This window comes from Antechinus flavipes, chromosome 1 (genome assembly GCF_016432865.1).
Source record: "Antechinus flavipes isolate AdamAnt ecotype Samford, QLD, Australia chromosome 1, AdamAnt_v2, whole genome shotgun sequence".
NCBI classification, from domain to species: Eukaryota; Metazoa; Chordata; class Mammalia; order Dasyuromorphia; family Dasyuridae; genus Antechinus; species Antechinus flavipes.
Window position 1 is genome coordinate 584,244,350 of NC_067398.1, and position 20,254 is coordinate 584,264,603.

Sequence of the window (20,254 nt, forward strand, 5' to 3'; positions counted from 1 at the left end):
AAAAACAAAAATGCAAATAGTTCACATTCATTTGCTAGTGTTCTTTCTTTGGATGTAGCTGCTTCTGTCTATCATTTATCAATTGAAACTGAGTTAGGTCTCTTTGTCAAAGAAATCCACTTCCATCAGAATACATCCTCATACAATATCGTTGTTGAAGTGTATAATGGTCTCCTGGTTCTGCTCATTTCACTTAGCATCAGTTCATGTAAGTCTCTCCAAGCCTCTCTGTATTCATCCTGCTGGTCATTTCTTACAGAATAATAATATTCCATAACATTCATATACCACAATTTACCCAACCATTCTCCAATTGATGGGCATCCATTCTATTTCCAGTTTCTAGCCACTACAAACAGGGCTGCCACAAACATTTTGGCACATACAGGTCCCTTTCCCTTCTTTAGTATTTCTTTGGGATATAAGCCCAATAGTAACACTGCTGGATCAAAGGGTATGCACAGTTTGATAACTTTTTGGGCATAATTCCAGATTGCTATCCAGAATGGTTGGATTCGTTCACAATTCCATCAACAATGCATCAGTGTTCCAGTTTTCCCGCATCCCCTTCAACATTCATCATTATTTTTTCCTGTCATCTTAGCCAGTCTGACAGGTGTGTAGTGGTATCTCAGAGTTGTCTTAATTTGCATTTCTCTGATAAACAGTGATTTGGAACACTCTTTCATATGAGTGCTAATCGTTTCAATTTCATCATCTGAAAATTGTCTGTTCATATCCTTTGACCATTTATCAATTGGAGAATGGCTTGATTTCTTATAAATTTGAGTCAGTTCTCTATATATTTTGGAAATGAGGCCTTTATCAGAACCTTTAACTGTGAAGATGTTTTCCCAGTTTGTTGTTTCCCTTCTAGTCTTGTTTGCATTAGTTTTGTTTGTACAAAGGCTTTTTAATTTGATATAATCAAAATTTTCTATTTTGTGATCAATAATGGTCTCTAGTTCATCTTTGGTCACAAATTCCTTCCTCCTCCACAAGTCTGAGAGGTAAATTATCCTATGTTCCTCTAATTTATTTATAATCTCATTCTTTATGCCTAGGTCATGGACCCATTTTGATCTTATCTTGGAATATGGTGTTAAGTGTGGGTCCCAAATTCAACATTTTCAAAGCAGAAATATTTTACACCCTTTTCCTCCAACTCTCCCTTTTTTTTCAGCCTCCCTAAAATTATTGAAGGCACCATAATTCTCCCAGTTTCATGGGCTTCCATGCTTTGTTTAGTCCTCATCTGCTCACTTTTATTTATTCCAGATAACCAATCCGTTGTCATTTTTTTTTTCTATTTCTACTTTTGCATCTCCTCCCTTGATTATTCCCCTCCCCCCCCCCTTTTTTTTCACATAACTTCCATGGGCTTAATCATTATATCTATACAGATAATTTTCAACTTGGATGAAGTAAGGAGACCCAGACTCATTAAATAAAAATGTCTGACTATGTCATCCGATACTGCATTGTTATATCTTGTTTCTAATAAGAAGTTATTCTCTTTGACATTTAAAATGCATAACCTCAATCCTTCCTAAGATGCAGCAGGGGAGCATAGTAGATAAAGTACATATTTGGAATCAGGAAGGTATGAATTCAAATTCAGCCACAGACACTTAGTATAGGAATACTATGTGACTCTGGACAAGCCATTGCACCTTTGTTTTCCTTGATTTCTTCAATTGTGACTGGGGCCAATACTGCTGCCTACTTCACAGGTTTGTTGTGAGGATCAAAACAGGTATGTGTAAAACATTTAGCATAGTTCATTAGCACATAGTAGATACTCTGATCCTGGCACATTGGCTTACTTTCTATTTCTTGAATATGGTCCTTTATTTTCTATTTTGTATTCCTAATGCTTAGTTCAGTGCTTTATATGTAGATAGACTTAATAAAGGCTTCATTTGTTTATTCATGTAATCATTCATTTCTCATGTCTTTGCAGTGTCTATTCTCCATGTCTGAAATGCTCTCTTTTAATGCTTCTGGTCCTTGGTTTTTGAGGCCTCTTTCAAAACTCAACTGAAATGCTTTCAGTATAAGATTTTTCCTGGTTTTACCTTCCCTTCTGAGAGTACTTCTATCTATCCTGTTTATATCTGGTTTGAACCTAACTTTCATGTTGTCTCCCCCATTAGAACATAAATTATTTGTGGATATGAATTGTTTTTTGTCTTTTTATACCCACTGCTCATTTAGTAGTGCCTGGCACAATATAAGGACTTTAAAAAATCTTTATGTATTTCCTAAGCTTTTGTATTCCTTACAAATTACAAAATTAATTCTAAAAGCAAATGATTTCTTATAGAAAGAATTTGTTTTAAAATGCATAAAATAATTTACCTAATTTATAACACTTGTTATTCCTCAGCTAATAACCACCTAGAATATGATCTAAATTCTATAATTTTACAAGGTAATTTTGTAAACAATGATAAAATATCAAGTTCTATGTACCAAAAAAAAGAAAAAAATCACATGGGTACAAACTAGTACAAAATAACTGTTTCTAATTATTTGAGAATGTAAAACAGTAAGAATATGTACTCTACAGTTAGCCTGACAATTAGGTGGTTGATAACAAAAGCTGACTTAACCTTGGCAATACTTCAGGGACAGTATTCAGATAAGAACTAACTGTTCTTTATAGTTTTTCAAATATATTTAAACTTATAACAAACTTATTTTCAAAATCAGCTATACAAATTTGTGCCAATGTTTTCTTAACACATGTATTTATCAATTCTGGTACAAAGAAAATATCTCCTTCTAAATTGTATAACCACAGTACAATGAACAATTTTATTCTGAGAATCAAATCTGATAACCTGGAAATAAAAAATTATAAATGATCTCAATAAATGAGTAGGAGATACCCTTTTAAAGAGTAAAATAAGAAAATAAATTTTAATTGAGAACTTTGTTTTGTTAAATTCTAGATAGTTCATTATTTTACATTATTAACATTTTAGATGATTTATAAATTTTGAATCTTATTGGATTGATGAATATTTTCACCTGTGATTCCAAGAAATTGTAGCATAAGTAGTGACCATACCTGGGCAGAACTATCTTGATTGATGGACTGAATCAAGTTGAAGAAATCAATAAGTCTCAGACCTGTTAGTGGGTTAGGGGAATGTCTACATGCAACCAGTGAAGACTTTCCCTAGTGGAATAGAGCAATTTGTTCCAGTGGTCATGATGGTGGCTGAAGCAGGAATTGTAGAGTATTTAGAGCTTGATCAGGCATTGAAGATGTTAGGATTATCCACATCATCCATCACCAATCATCTTGACTATTGATGACTCTGGGAGAGAGTGGCTGATGACTTTGTACAGCTCTGCTTCACTTAAATCCAATTCACTTATAATTCAAGACTTTACTCCATGATATCGTGGATTCCCTTTGAAAACAAAAGTTGAATAACAACAACCACCTCAACCACAACAACCTTACTTAATTGTATGCTATGTTTTGCGGTATTACTGTCATAGATCCGTACAATTGAGGTACACAGACAGACACACAGGCATTCGCACACATACAGAGCCACACTAATATTCCTTGCATTAAGTAGCATAATTTTTCTGTGTTGAAAAAAGCAGGAGACTAGAAAACCCATGTTCTAATTTAGGTTCTGAATTTCAGTACCCCTAGGTCTTTTGTAAAGTCATTTAACTTTTCTAACTTTTTTTTTTTAATTATAGGTGAAGAGTTAGTAGTTTGTTCAAGGGATCATATAAACAGTATCCCAAAAGGTTTTAGTTTACTATTGGGTTTAATAGTGTCTTCTAGCTTCCCCGCCTCACCCCAAAGCCCTTTCCTTTTAGAGCAGTGTGTTTCTTGTTTTTGTTTTTAAAGAAAATTCTTTTTAGAAATCATAGGATCATAGATTTAGTGAAGGAGTTTGAAGACCATCAAGTCCACCTCCCTCATTTGATAGACAAGAACTGTGGCATAATGACATTGAATGACTTTTTGACGATTTTACAGTATTAAGTGTCTGAAACAGGATTTGAATTCAGGTTCAGGTCTTGACTCCATGTCTGACATTGTATTTACTACATCAGACAAACTGAAGGTTTCATTTTGCAGTTGAGTCTGGAGATGAATAACTTGCTTCATTATTGATTCTCTTTATTGTGGTTGGTCAATGCACAGACTATATTTCTGAAATTATGAGTTTTAATAACTTTCCTATATTTGGATGTGATACTTTTGTCAGACATGCTTGGAATAAAATATTTTCCTTAGTTAATTGTTATCCATATGTGTATCTACAGTTTTCTGTGCACAAAAAGCTTTTAGTTTTATATAATCGAATTGTATAATTGAAAGAATTGTCCATTTTTGCAGCACTCTCATCTACAAGAATCTTTTCTTAAGCCCTATTGTGTCTTTCTCTCTTAATTACTTACAATTTTTAAAAAATTTTTGATTCTTTGTACATATTTGCTTATTGTGTCATTAGATTGTGAGCTCTTTGAAAGTAGAAGCTATCTTTTGCCCTTTTTGGTTTTTCTAATGCTCAGCAGAATGCCTGGCACTTAGCAGGCCTAATAAATGTTTTTTCACTCCCATTTTTAATAATTATACATTTTTATTTTCAAAATACATGCAAAATAGTTTTCAATATTTATCCTTGCAAAATCTTGTGATCCAAATTTTTTTCCCTCCCCTAGGCGGCAAATAATCAATACAAGTAAAACAATGCAGTTCTTCTAAGCATATTTCCACATTTATTATGCTACTATCAAGAAAAATCAGATCAAAAAGGGAAAAAAAAAGAAAATAACAAAAAAAGTTGAAAATACTGTGTTGTGATTCATATCCAAAAATAGTTTTCAATATTTATCCTTGCAAAATCTTGTGATCCAAATTTTTCTCCCTCCTTTTCCCCTCCCCTAGACGGCAAATAATCAATACAAGTAAAACAATGCAATTCTTCTAAGCATATTTTCACATTTATTATGCTACTATCAAGAAAAATCAGATCAAAAAGGAAAAAAAAAAGAAAATAAAAAAAGTTGAAAATACTGTGTTGTGTGTAAGTTTTGATTATTCCTTCTCTGTAATACAAATCTGATGTTGCTATGTTCTCCCTTTTCATTATTTTCCTGAAGATTATTGATGTTGTATTCTTCCAGATGGGTTTTATTATTTTTTCTATGTATGTAAAGTAAATACTTATATAGGTATATTTAGTATATATATAAATTGTCAAGAAAAAATAAATTTAGGTAGTTCTCACATTTCTATCTATTATGTTGTCATCACCTAGTTATGAACATTGAATTTCTCTTCAGTTGTTTAGGGCTGTGTTTATTTCTTTAAAGACAGGCATAGGAAATGGTGAAATATATGCTAGAAAAGAGGAAAATAGCATGAAATTGAATGACTTTTACCTTTATTGACCTTTTTTTACTTTTGTTATTGGCCTTTCATTAATTATTACAGAGACCATTGCTTTATGAAATCCAGATACTTTTCAAGGTATATTCTAATTCAAGATATATGGTTATTATATACTGGTATATATGATCATGGATTTTGAATATCATGCTCTTCCATTATGTTACAATTATCTGTGTACTTTTAAAAGATCCTCCAATGTCTCATCATGTTATGAATGCAGGACAAGTTTCTGTCTGTACTTATGTTCTGGCATGTCTGATGAAGCTGTAAAGACTTCAAGTAAAGATCATCTTAATAACTAGATAATACTGAATCAGCCTGAAGTGGTTACAGCAAATTACAAAGTTTACTTAGGTTTGGAGGGAATACAGTACACTTCAATGAAATTGATATTAGCAGTTGAAATCAGATCTTGAAGTAATGGAGCTCAGAATTTTTATATTTTTTAATATTTATTTTTTCTAATAAATGGAAAGAAAAAAATGTAATTCATTTTTAAGAAGAATTTAGAGAGTAATATTCTTTTCTTTTTTTGTCCCTTCCTCTCCTTGAGAAGATTAGCAATTTGATATAGATTATACGTGCATCAGTTCATATAAGTCTGAAATTTTTCTGAAATCATCCTGTTTATCATTTCTTTTTTCCTAAGTAGTATTTTATTTTCCCAAATACTTGTAAAGATAGTTTATAACATTCTTTTTTTTTTTTTTTTTTGCTGAGGCAATTGGGTTTAAGTGACTTGCCCAGGGTCACACAGCTAGGACGTGTTAAGTGTATGAGATCAGATTTGAATTCAGGTCCTCCTGACTTCAGACGGCACCAACTAGCTGCCCTTTAACATTCATTTTTGTAAGACTTTGTATTCCAAATTTTTCTAACTTCCTTTTTCACCTCCTACCTCCCCAAAATAGTAAGCAATCTGATACAGGTTAATTATGTGCATAATTTCCATATTATTATGCAACAAAAATCAGGCCAAAAGAGAGAAAACCACAAGAAAGAAAAAGCCAACAAACAAAAAAAAAATGTGAAAATACTATTCTTCATTCTATATATAGTTTTCACAGTTTTTTCTCTTGATGCAATTGGCATTTTCCATCCTAAATCTCTTAGAATTGTCTTGAATTACTACTGCATTACTGAGAAGCTGCTAATCATTTTTGATAACATAGTACTATTCCATCATAATTATATATCACAACTTGTTTAGTCACTCCCCATTTGATAGGTATCCAATTTCCAATTATTTGTTACCACAAAAAGAGCTGCTGAAATATTTTTGTACACGTAGATCCTTTTAATTTCCATTGATCTTTTTGGGGTACAGACTTAGTAGTGGTATTGCTTGATCAAGGGTTATGCACAATTTTATAGCCTTTTGGACATTGTTCCAAATTGTTCTCCTGTAAACTTTTTAAGAATTAGATTTTTTTTTCCTAATTGTTTTTGCATTAGGTAGTATCTAACAAAATGCTTTTGCTTAATAGGTATTTAATAAGTGCTTTTTAAGTTGAATCAAATAAAATTTTCTTTTTAAATTAAGGTGTGAAAAATTAGTAACCTTGTAACTTAAATTTTGGTATCCTTTTGTTAATTAAGCGTTACTTTCTTATTTTTTGCAGGTGATTAGACTTTTCATAAAGGGTTTGATTAGACATTTGCCTTTAGATTTTTTGTTTTAAATCTGTGTAAAATAGGTGATGGTAAATAGTGCATTCATTGTAATGGACATAGCTTGCCTGGAATCCAAGAGTTGATTTTTTTGAATCACTTTGAAGCTCCCCAGTACAGGTCAAAACAAATTGCTCAGTTGATTTGTGATTGGTAAGAAAAGGGGAAAGATGTCAAGCAAAACAGGCTATTTTTTGCTTGCAGTTATGGATTCTTATCTGTCTAAAGGAAATGGATTAGTTGTAAAACTCTACAAGTTTTACCAACTCAATGGAAGAATGGAATACTCAGCAGTGTGTTGGGAATAAAGGTTATTCAATGAGTTATGAGATCACATTTGTTTGAATCTTTTTCAAACTTTCACTCTACTTTGAAGCATTTCAAAATACAATATTGTAGTAGTCTTTGGTAATGATAGTATGGGGTCAGCTAAGTGGTACAGTGTATAGAGCACCAACCCTGAAGTCAGGAGGGCCTGAGTCCAAATCTGATCTCAAGACACTTAACATCTTCCTGGACAAGGCACTTAACCCCAATAGCCTCATGGGTTGGGGGAGAGAGGAGGGAGGAAGATAATGATAATATGCCTCTGAGTAACAGAAACCAATGGGATTTATTTTCAGAAAGAAAGCAACCTTAGATTCAATAAGTTAGAGAGTTTAGGAATTTTATATTGACATTTGTCTGACCAAAGAAAATCTTTGTGCTTTTAAAGCTCTTTTTATATCAGCAACAATAATTTTGATATGTTATATTTATTTGTGGTAAAAATCAGGTAAACATTGTCATTATAGGTTAGATATAAAGTTCATTTTAGCACTTTGTGATATAAGTAATTAATAAATTTTTATTTTTGGAATAGACTTTTGATTTTGAGGATTGCCTGCATTAAAATGTTTTTCCTTTCATGTCTTAAGTAGCTGAATTTACAAATTGTAAATTGACTACTTTTTAAGGTCATTTCTATTATCTTGTGAAAATATACTTCCAATATGTTTGATCATTTGCTGTAAAAGTTTGTTTCAAAATTAGCCAGACAAATTTTTATGTGTCTATTTCCTTTGAAGAAGGAATTCATATAAATGTGCTTTTTTTTTTTTTTTTTTGGTCAATTAACAATTGAGATTTTATTGAAGATCTGTTGCATGCTCAGTATGTTTCATAAGTTGAGTGGGTGAAGTAGGTATGATACAAGGGTAGTGTGATGCCTTTTTTCCTGTAATCCTGTTGTCTTTTTGGGAGGGCAACTTTAATGATATATATTCTAATATTATCTTCTTAACTATGAATATTCATCTCTTTATTTGTGGATACTCAGCAATACAGAAACAGATGTGATTTCTAAGTGTCAAAAATAGGAAGGGGGAGCATTTGAGAAATGGACTTTTTTCTTTATTTGTATACTTTTCTCTGGCTAAACCTGATCACATTGCCTGTTTGTATTTTGTGTCAGGTAGTGAAGGTGAAACTGGCAGAGATATACAATATCTTAACCAATATAAAGCTCAAGAGTTTTATGCACAACAAGATGATGAACAGTCCCAGGGATGGGTATCCTGGGCTTGGTCATTTGTTCCTGCCATTGTAAGTTATGATGATGGAGAGGATGACTATCTTGGAAATGAAACAATATCAACTCTGCATCAGCCGAAGTCTCAGACTTTAAAGGATCCAATTGTTTCTGTAGGATTTTATTGTACAAAGGCCACAGTGACTTTCAAGGTAAGTTTTCATTTACAATTATATTAAGTTTAATTGTTTAAAATAATCAATATATGCTCTTTTATAAGGCAAAAGAAAAAAATGCATTCAATAAATCTTGCTTCTGGAGAGAAATCAGCACTATAGTATAATAGAATTATAGTTGTTTTTTATTGATGTTTGCTATGTAGTCAAATGACTAAAAAATTGATTTATTTCATTATGATCAAAGTTGTAACCATGAAGTAAATTATAATATAATTAAGTTATGACATGTATTGGTACTGCATGGATTTGGATTCATTACAAATCAAATCATTCCCTTCAGTGTCCCCTGTCCCCACTCCCATTCTCCCATGTAATGATTACATTGCCAAAACTAATATTTTATATGATTGTTGTGAATTTTTTTAGTCATTCTAAAACACTATGAGCAAAAGATTCCATGGATTTTTACTTGCCTATGCTAAGATTAATGTCTTTATACTGAAGAGTGTCTGTGGAATTAGTTTTTACTGATAGAGTGACATGGTAGTTCCTGGAATTCATTTATTTGATTGACGTAGTAATGAATCCAAACAGAACTGTTATTTCAAAGCATCCAGGATAAAAGAGATTTTTCATGTTGACGTAATTTAATGATTTTTTTGGTTTAGTTAGGATCACTGTGCTTTGCTGAATGCTATGCATTTAAAAAATGATTTTTGGAAAAAATTAGCAAAATTTATGTTATTATCACTTGGTAAATATTTTCCTTGATAAGTCTGCTTTTAAATTTCCTGGAGAATACTGAAAACTTAACTTGCTATGGAATTTTGATATGATATTAAAATGAATTAGTGTCATAACAGGTAAAATTTAAAATGATTGAGGTTAAAATATTCCTTTCAAATAGAATAAAAACTTATTAGTAGAATTTTTTTTAACTATGTTGCTATTTTTATATGAACAAAACATAATATGAGCCAGTCATTTGTACCGACTGTTAATCCAAATTTATGAAGAAAATTAAAATTAGATTGATAAAGGAAGTATCCTATTTCAGGTCATTTTTGTGACCATATAGTTTCAAACATGAAAATAATGAAGCCTTATGCTAATGCTTCTGTTAGTTTTACTGATGAAAATAATAGTATTTAATTGAGTCAGGATGGACATTTACATGGGAAATACATATGTCTATAAAGTATAAGAGAAACATTCTGTAGTTGAGGGGAAAACATTAGAATTCATTGTTTGGCTTGCATGCTAAAATGTATGGAATTAATTTGTGGTTCATATCTTGGTAAAAAAAAAAAAAGCTCATATTTCTGCATTAGTATTCTGAACAAGTTGATACCATTTCAGCAAAAAAAAAAAAAAATCAAATGAAATGTAGCATTTTTCTAATAATGTTGAAAATTGTTCTTGTAATGTTTGAATTCTTTTAATCAATTAATTGCTTTTCCTCTACAATAATTGCAGACAGCTGAAGAGGAATCAGGTTTAAGAAAATAAATTTCTATTTCAGTGTTTGGCTTAGAAAATTTTACTTTAAAACAGCAACCATGTGTATTTCACGATTGGAAACAGCCAAAAAATGAGAATTTGCGATTTCAAAAGTATTTTATGTAAGAAATAATGATTTGGTACAAGATAGAATAAGTAGTAGAATTCCCAAACTAAAAAGATCATGTCTAAAATTAACTCTTTTGTGGAATTTTAAAAGGGTATTTAAGTATTACTATGCTTTTGTTTTACTTGGATGTGATTGTTAATTTGAATGTATTAAAGTTTGAAGAATATTCTGATTTCTTCAAGGACAAAGGTCACTTGAACATATGCAGAAGGCAATGAATAAATTTTCTTTTGAAAATAACAGGAAGAAATTTTGGTAATGATTAAACAGAACTAAGCCCAATTTATGTTGTAACTGTGAATTGATGTAGTATTTTGTAGATTTTAAAGCTCATTATAGATGCTCATTTGCCATGAACATTTCTCTTGCAGCTGCACAACTATTGCACCTTTTAAAGCAGTCTTATTATAACAGGAAACTAAATAAAAATACTGTGGTGGTCAAGTCATATGCCATACATGAGATTAAATTGGCATATTCAGCAACAGGGTCTTATGTTCTAATGTGAATAATATGTTACAGCTGTTTTTATTGCACCTGTTTCCTGCACCATAGTAGAGTTTGATCAATAGGAAAGTTTAATTTGTCTTCATCAATTAGTCTAGTTATGATAGATTTCTGCTCTTTAGTGCTAATTTTGGTTTATTTAATTTGTTTATCATATTGTTTTATAGCTCACCGAAATGCAAGCTGAAAGTAGTTATTATAGCCCTCAGAAAGTAAAATCAAAAGAAGTAATATGCTGGGAGCAAGAAGGAACCACAGTTGAGGTAATTTTCCATCATAAATGTATATATTTAATTTTATAGTAATAATTCTGGAAAGTTGATGTACAATAAATATTTTTTACCAGTTGCATATTTTAAAATGCTATTTATGTCATTGGTTTAGCATTCTTTTATTTGACAAAAGAGATCACTGAAATACTTCTTTTTAAAAGGCTTTAATTCATGTGACACTTCATCTGTATTTCAAATTCTTGTGTTTATTGTACTGATTTTCTTCTTATAGGCCCTGATGATGGGAGATCCTTTCTTTGATTGCCAAATTGGTTTTGTAGGTTGCCGAGCCATGTGCCTTAAAGGAATTATGGGTGTTAAAGATTTTGAAGAGAATATGAATAGATATGAAGCTGTAAGTAAACACTTTTTAGATAAGATGCTAAAAAAGTAACCTTACATGTCATTGTTTGCGAATTGATTAAAGGACATTTTTTTTTTTAAGTCTTAACAAAACAAATGGTAAATGATAAAAATAGGAAGTGACATATACTCTTAGGTGGTTTTGATTTAACTTTTTTTATGGATACTATGCAGGGATTGTTTGTTGGAAACTTACTGAGATGTCAAAAAAAGAAAAAAGTAAATAAAACTAAATGTTTAGATGGTAATTCCAGATATCTTTCAATTTAGTGGTTATATTTTGGTTAAAATCCACTAGGAATTTTCTGTAATGGTAGGTTTATGAAAAACCAATTTGGAATAATATATTGCTCTTCAGTTTTGTTGTGTTAACATGATTTATTAATGAACTGTAACCTTCACTATATGCATATCATTCCTTTTTTGGCCTGAAACACTGAGGGCCTCCCCCTCCAAGACTTATTTATTTATTTATTTGCTTATCTATCTCTCTATCTAGGTGGATTTTTTTTGGAGGGGTGGGGAATTAGGTGAAAGAAGCCATTCTTTTCCTCAATTCATATCTGTTTTTAATCATTGAATGAGTGTGACCTCATTCAAATTGAGACCTATTAAAGACATGACCTTAAAAAGGCCAAAGTCGTCATTGCTTCTAGAACCATCTCCAACCGTCCTGATCTATATTTGGCCATTCTACCCAGATGCTTCTGGAAAGGTGGGTGAGGTAGATGACCTAGCACTGTCTTCCCTCAATTAAATCCAGTTTACTTGAATGTCATGGCTTTACTTCGGTGATGTCCTCATCAAGAGCATAGAACTACCAACCATATATATGTATATATATGAATATATTTAAAAGCAAAAGTCTTATTTGTTTCCACTGCCTAATAATGATTTTTCTTCTTTCCCCTCATATTTTTTCATTTTAAGGAAGCATGTTTCTTCATTTGTGGTGAAAATCTAAGTACCAAAGGCTTGACATACCTTACAAATTCATTGTTTGATTATCGAAGTCCAGAAAATAATGGTATTCGTGCAGAATTTATTTTGAATGCAGCTCATCATAAGGTCAGAGAACAAACTTCTAAGCCAAATTCTAATCTGTGTTTGTCATACACACTTAAGAAGAGTTGATTGCTATCATTGCTGTCAACTGTCATTTGTTGAGTACTTCTTATTAATAGTAATATACAGCAGAAAGTTTCTTGCTTGCATTTATGTTTTTCCTCCCGGGTTATTTATACCTTCTGAATTCAATTCTCCCTGTGCAACAAGAAAACTGTTTGGTTCTGCACACATATATTGTATCTAGGATATACTGCAACCCATTCAACATGTAAAGGACTCTTGCCATCTGGGGAGAAGGGGTGGAGGGAGGGAGGGGAAAAATCGGAACAGAAATGAATGAAAGGGATAATGTTGTAAAAAATTACCCTGGCATGCGTTCTATCAATAAAAAATTATTAAAAAAAAATAAAATGAAAAAATAAAAAAAAGACACATAAGAAATTGTAAAAAAAAAAAAAAAAAAAAAAAAGAAAAGAAAAGAAAGAAAGTTTCTGCCCTATTTATGCCCCCAACATTTTTTTGGAAAAAGGCTACTTCATGAGTGCCTTGTTTTGTTTGTACAGCATAGAAGAGTGTGTGTGTGTGTGTGTGTGTGTGTGTGTGTGTGTTATGTATATGGAAATATATTTTAAGAGTTTTCTTTATGTTTATGTATTCATATTCAACATTTATCTCCTCAAATAGTTTTTGCTGTGTTTAGTAGTTATGCATTTTTGAGAATTCTTTTTTGGCTGATTCAAATTAAATACTCTCAGTTAATTCAGCATGAAGTGGTGGAAAGAACAGGAAATTGAAATTTAGATGATTTAAGTTTTAGTCTTTCACTGTTAGTATTTAACAATGTGACCTTGAACAAGTTGCTTAACTGTTCAGATTCTCAGTTTACTCATTTAATAAATGAAGGAGTTTGACTTAAGTTCCTTTCAGGTCATGAGTACAATGATCATAGAATTTCTTTTACCTTTGTGGTAGTGACAAGATAATATAGAATAGTAAATAGTGAGTTAATCTTGAAGTCAGCCTCTTCAACCTACTAGTTTTTTTGACTGTGGGCTAGTCATTTAGCTTCCCAGTAAGCAAATTTCAAGAGAATATGTTAAAACAGAAGGTACCAATCTATTGGGATAGGGAGTTTTGTTGTCTGGGAATTCCCAGTTTCAGGAAAGTCCAAGTGATTTCATTATCCTATTTATTTCAGTATCCCCATTACTAGATTTGATTTTTTTCCCCTACCCTTTATTTCTTCCTTTCCATTTTTCTTTTCTTTTCTTTTCTTCTTTTGTTTTCTATTGGAGCAATTAGGGTTAAGTGACTTGCCTAGGGTCACACAGCTAGGAAATGTTAAGTGACTAGATTTGAACTCGGGTCTTCCTGACTTCAGGGCTGGTGCTCTATCCGCTGTACCACTTAGCTGCCCCCATTTTTCTTATTTGTAGTAGAGTAATCCAATCTAGTAAAGTTAAATAGAACCCTCTACATTGGTGTTGTTGGGGAAGGAAACCTTAGTTGTTGGTCTTGATCTTAGAACTCTCCCCTAATCAGCATTGCAGTGCACCTGCAATTTCATTTTTATGGGTATTATTTCTATCCATGCTGACCATAGTCTCTGTACTCTCATTAATACTGTACAAAGATCCACCCAACACACTAGATGCTTTCCAGTACACCTTTTTACATTTTACAAGAATGACATGTGAGCAGAAATGGCTTAAGGGATATCTTCAAATGTTATATCATCAGGAATGGAGGTGATAATCTAGCTAGATTAAGGAATAACAGCTTTCAAGCTGTATGGGTACTCTCATAATAGGAAAAGATCTAGGTTTTTTTTTTTTTTTTAACCAGTCAAATATTAATTTTCTAAGGGGCAGCTAGGTGGTGCAGCAGATAGAGCACCAGCCCTGAATTCAGAGAGGATCCGAGTTAATTTGATCTCAGACACTTAATACTTTCTAACTGTGTGATCCTGGGCAAGTCACTTAACCCCAAATACCTCAGGAAAAAATTTTTTTTTCTAATTTCTACAATGTGCAAAATGCTGTGAATGGTATTTTGGGGAATATATTCATTTTAAAAACACTTTAAAAATCTGTTGGGTGCAAAGGTACTTTTATGTGATGCAAGAAAGACTAATATTAATACTTAACATTAATACAGTTTTAAGGATTACAGTAAAACTCTTCACATATATCATCTGATTTTATGAATAAAAAAACTTTTTTTTCTTATAGGGTTATCTAATAAGTGATAAGGCATGTCACCAAATAACTATACCAAACATTATAGAAGATAGCATAAAAAGAGAATAGAAAAAAAATTAGTTCACAAGGAGGGAACATCAAGTAATAATCAGGAAAGACTTCAAAAAGTAGGTGGTTTTTGTTTTGTTTTTTTTGCTGAGGCATTTGGGATTAAGTGACTTGCCCAGGGTTACATAAGTAGGAAGTGTTAAGTGTCTGAGACTAGATTTGAACTCAGGTCCTCCTGATTTCAGGGCTGGTGCTCTATCCGCTGCGCCACCTAGCTGCCCCCAAATTAGGTGATCTTTAAGTTGGACTTTGAAGGATAGATGGAATTTCAGTAGTCAGTGGTGAATGGGAAGGTACTAGTTAAAGAAGACTGTATATACTGTGTATGTAGCATTCTCTGAAAATGGCCCCTGAAGGGGAGTACTACAAATAATGGAAATAGAGCATCAGGCTACGTGTTGGAGCATCACAGGTTAAAAGTTTGGGGTTTGTTTGGTAGACATTGGGAGCCATAAGAGTTTTTTGAGCATTAAAATGTTGTGAATATAACTGATCAACAGTTTAACTTAGATTGGAGATATGGGAGTACAGAAGCAGCGATTGTTGGTTAGGAAGTTACTGTAGTAGTTTAGGAAGAGGTATGAAAGGCATTGGAAATAGAAAAAGAAAGGAATGAGTATGCATTATGAAGGTAAAATCAGTAAGACTATTTACTGGTAAGTTGTATAGAATGAAAGAGAGGAATATAAGGTAATGGTGATATTTTAGGTATGGGTGACTAGGACAGTAATGACATCATTAATAGAAATTAGGAAGCCAGAAGAGAAGTAGAAGACTACAATACTGTAGTGAGAGATGCAATTCATTTTTAGAGTTCTTAAACTAGAGGTGCCAGTGAAGTATGCAAATAGTGTACAGAAGGAATTTAGAAATTTGATTCTGGAATGAATGAAAAACATCAGTGTCAGAGAGAGGCTGAGACTGGGGAGACTTTGGGGTAGCCATAAAGTTTATTTCTTAGATTCTATGTTTCTGATTGGACTTAGTGATTATGTCAGAATGATCTTAACTAGTATGTATTGAATGTTACAGTGGATAGTGACTGTATAATATTAGATTTGTTTTTCATTGATTGATAGCCAATAATGTATTCTGCCTATATTTAAATGTTTGAATACTTATGAAGAAATCTACCCACTTTAATCTATATATGTTTGGTTAAAAACAAATAAAAAGTGTGAAGGCAAATGTAGTTGATGAAATTTGTAACAAGATGTAGAATGGAAGTAAAAAAGAATGTGTGTGTGTGTGTATGTGTGTGTGTATTTTCCCCCCTTTGATACTTGGTTTTGAAAACTTTTTGAAATTAATTATATATGATAGACTAAAGTCATATATTGTCAGATACATAAAATCTTAGGCATTACATTGTTCTCTTTGATTTGCTCAGAGCTTTGCTGTTAAACTTAGATTGCAATTTGTCACCAAATATAAAATCTCAGAAGCCTGATGATTATGGGTTAAAAAATCTATTTTAGCTAAATTAACAGTTTTCCTGTATGTAAAGTGATAATCTTACATTGCTTTAACTTTAAAGGTTTTTGTAAGATGCAAATGAGATACTGTATGTAAACCATAAACTTGTAAACCATAAACTGCTAAATATAGATGTTTTTGAAATACTTAAAATTAACTAGCTTTCTTTAGGAATATTCATTATTAGACAGTATTGTGTAGCTGAGAAAGGCCAGGAAAGGAATATGTTCTCTATTAAAGGTATTCATTAACTAAACATTATTGATAAAGTGTTTAAAATGCCCAATAAAATTATAGATATCCCTTTGTGGGGCCTATAATAGAAATTACAATAGCAGCCTTCGAAGTGAATTCTTTGGATAACCTTGGTTCTTTTGTTGTGATAATCTTTTAAGTTGATACACAGCTCAAGTAAGGATATGTCTGATTCTTGTAATCTCAAGATTCTCTTCTTTTTCAACTTTTGTTCTGTTTGCTTTGCTTTGTTGGCAGGAGACATATACTGAGATAGCAGGAATGCAGAGGTTTGGAGCTTTCTACATGGATTACTTGTACACAATGGAGAGCTCCAGTGGCAAAGGTACTAGTTACTTTATTTAATGTTTGCCTTTCCTCAAACAACAGAAACAAAGGCCTCTTCACAGCCACCTGGTCCTTGACCGGCTGTCCTTGGTTACCTCAGATTTACCTTTGGGGTTGATTTGGGGAATGGATTAATCTGTAATGACATGTGTTAGAATTTTCTGATATTCTTGGTATTTTGATTCATTTCCTTCCATAGATGATAAGAAATGCATTTTTATAGTCATTTTGTATTAGTGCTCATAAGTAGTAATAATTTTGGTTCATGGAAGTGGATATTTCTTTCTACTGTCAAAAAGAATAAATCTTTCCTTCTTAAAAAGTACCTCGTGAATGTTGCATATATTTTTTTTAAATAAAGGTTTGTTTAATGTTTTTTGGAAAAATTAAAGTGTAATCTATATAGAAATCAAGTGTGGCATGGTGCTTAATTTTTGTGTCTTATTTTTATTTTTTTTAGGAAAATTTTTATTTTCTGAGGTTTTTGTCCTAATTCTTTGAGAAAATATGATTAGGTCATCTTAACTCTTTTTGTTAGTTTTTGGTAATTTCATGCTGGTTGAATATTTCATTGAATATTTCTGTTGCATTTATTTAAGAGTTCCTGCTGTGGTTTCAAGTTTTAAAATGAAATCTTTGTATTTCAGTAAAGCCTATATATGTCCTAGTCATTTTAAGTCTTTTGGGTAGGCAGTATTAATGAGATTTCTTAAATTTTAGAGCTGCAAGGACCTTAGAAGTCATGTAGTCTGAGCCTTTTATTTGATATACCAAGAAAATAGTATAGGAGATTTTACAGGCTAATTAGTAGTGGAGTGAAAATTTGAACCCAGGTTCTCTACCAGTCCGTTCCTTATTATATTATACAACAGAGTCATGGTATTTAAAAGTGTAACGTGACCTCAGAAATCATCTACATTAATGACTTCATTTTACAAATGTATAAACTTAACATCAAGGTATTCAAATCACTTGTTCAAGGTCTTTAAAAAATACTAAATGAGAAAATCAGGATTTGAATCTAGATTCTCTGACTACTAGTGATTTTTCTTTTTAACTAACACCCCAAATGAGAAGAATATTTCTGTATACAGAGCAGAACAGAGAGTTTAACTATGAATCTGTTGCACTTATAACTTGCTTCTCTCTCCAAGAATATGACACATTCATCAGGATATTTTCTTTCATTTTTTAAAAAAGTTTTTGACATTCAATATTGTAAGATTTTGAGTTCCAATTTTTTTCTCCCTCATTCACTTCTCTCTCCCCTTCCAAAGATAGCAAGCAATCTGATATAAGTTATAGATGCACAATCATTTTAAATATATTTCCAAGTTAGTCCTATTGTAAAAGAAATTATCAGAACAAAAGGGAAAAACTACAAGAAAGAAAAGTGCAATTATTATGCTTTAATCTGCAATTCAGTCTCCACATTTTTTTTTTGTTTGTTTGTTTTATTTTTTATTGGATGTGGTTGACATTTTTTATCGCAAGTCTATTGGAATTGTCTTGGATCATTATTGGTGAGAAGAGCTAAATATGTCATAGTTAATCATCACACAATCTATTCCCCCATTAATAACTTTTTTATTGTCAGAATATATGCAAAGATAGTTTTTAGCATTCACCCTTATAAAACCTTGTGTTTCAAAATTTTTTCCCTCCCTTTCCCATTACTTAGACAGCAGGTAATCCAATATAGGTTAAACATATGCAGTTCTTCTGTATTTCCACATTTATCATTTTGTTTGTACAAAAACTTTAATATAATAAAAATTATCCATTTTGCATTTCATAATGTTCTCTAGTTCATGTTTGGCCATAAAATCTTTCCTTCTCACAGATTTGAGATATAGACCATCCCTTGTTCTCTTAATTTGCTTATAGTATCCCCTTTATATCTAAATCATTTTGACCTTATCTTGATATAGGATATTAGGTGTTGGTCAGTGCCTAGTTTCTGCCACATTATTTCCCAATTTTCCCAGCAATTTTTGTCAGATAGTGAGTTCTCATCTCAGAAGCTAGAGTCTTCAGATTTATCAAACATTAGATTACTGTAGTTATTGACTGTTGTGTCCTGTGAACCTAACTTAATTTCACTGATCCACTATTCTGTTTTTTAGCCAGTACTGAATGGTTTCGATGATTGCTGCTTTGTAATATATATAGTTTTAAGTCTGGTGCAGCTAAGCCACTTTCATTTGAAATTTTTTCACTAATTTCCTTCAAATTCTTGATGTTTTGTTCTTCCAGATGAATTTTGTTAGTATTTTTTCTAGCTTAACAAAGTAATTTCTTGGCAGTTTGATTGGTATGGCACTGAATAAAAAGATTAATTTAGGTAGATTTGTTATTTTTATTTTATTAGCTTGGCTTGCCTACGAATCCTTGATATTCATCCAGATGTTTAGGTCTAACTTTCTTTGTGTGGAAAGTATTTTGTAATTGTGCTTATATAGTTCCTGGCTTTGTCTCGATAGGTAGACTCCTAAATATTTTATATTAGCTACAGGGTTTTTTTGTTTTGTTTTGTTTTGTTTTTGAGGCAATTGGGATTAAGTGACTTGCCAAAAGTCACACAGCTAGGAAGTATTAAGTGTCTGTGACTGGATTTGAACTCAGAGACTCCTGAATTCAAGGGCACAGCTCTATCCACAGAGCCTTCTAGCTGCCCTAGTTACAGTTATTTTAAATGGGATTTTTTTTCCTATCTCTTGCTGCTGGACTTTGTTGGAAACATATAAAAATGCTTATAATTTATGTAGATGTATTTTGTATCCTTCAACTTTGCTAAAACTGTTACTTGTTTCTAGTAGTTTTTTACTTGATTCTCTAGGATTCTCTAAGTATGCCATTATTTTCTCTGCAAAGGGTGATAATTTTGTTTCCTCTTTACTTATTCTAATTCCTTTAATTTCTTTTTCTTCTCTTATTGCTAAAGCTAACATTTCTAATACAATATTGAATAGTAACAGTAATAATGGGCAACCTTCTTTCACCCTTGATTTTGTTGGGAAGGGTTCCAGTTTATCTCATTCATTCAGCATCAGTTTATGTAAATCTTTCCACATTTTTCTGAAATCTGCATTAGGCTATTTTCAAAGCCATTCTGATTTGTCTGTGGTTTTTTTTTTTTTAACTGATATTTCTTCATTACTTCATTATTCTTCATATCTTGAATAAGCTTTTTTCCCAGATGTTTAGTGAGCTTTAGTTCTTTTCTTCTCCTTTTCAATTTTGTAACCCC

The 20,254-nt window shown here is 31.8% G+C and overlaps 1 protein-coding gene across 2 annotated transcripts in view; it reads left to right on the top strand.

Moving 5' to 3' along the window:
- The window catches only part of VPS13B (vacuolar protein sorting 13 homolog B), a 1,012,351-nt gene that overhangs the window by 90,585 nt on the left and 901,512 nt on the right, over positions 1 to 20,254 (top strand). For both annotated transcript variants that reach the window (XM_051970918.1, XM_051970917.1), the window contains 5 exons: positions 8,562 to 8,830; positions 11,102 to 11,197; positions 11,439 to 11,561; positions 12,500 to 12,637; positions 16,915 to 17,002. In XM_051970918.1, the coding sequence (XP_051826878.1) occupies positions 8,562 to 8,830; positions 11,102 to 11,197; positions 11,439 to 11,561; positions 12,500 to 12,637; positions 16,915 to 17,002 (714 nt within the window). The remainder of the gene's footprint in view (positions 1 to 8,561; positions 8,831 to 11,101; positions 11,198 to 11,438; positions 11,562 to 12,499; positions 12,638 to 16,914; positions 17,003 to 20,254) is intronic.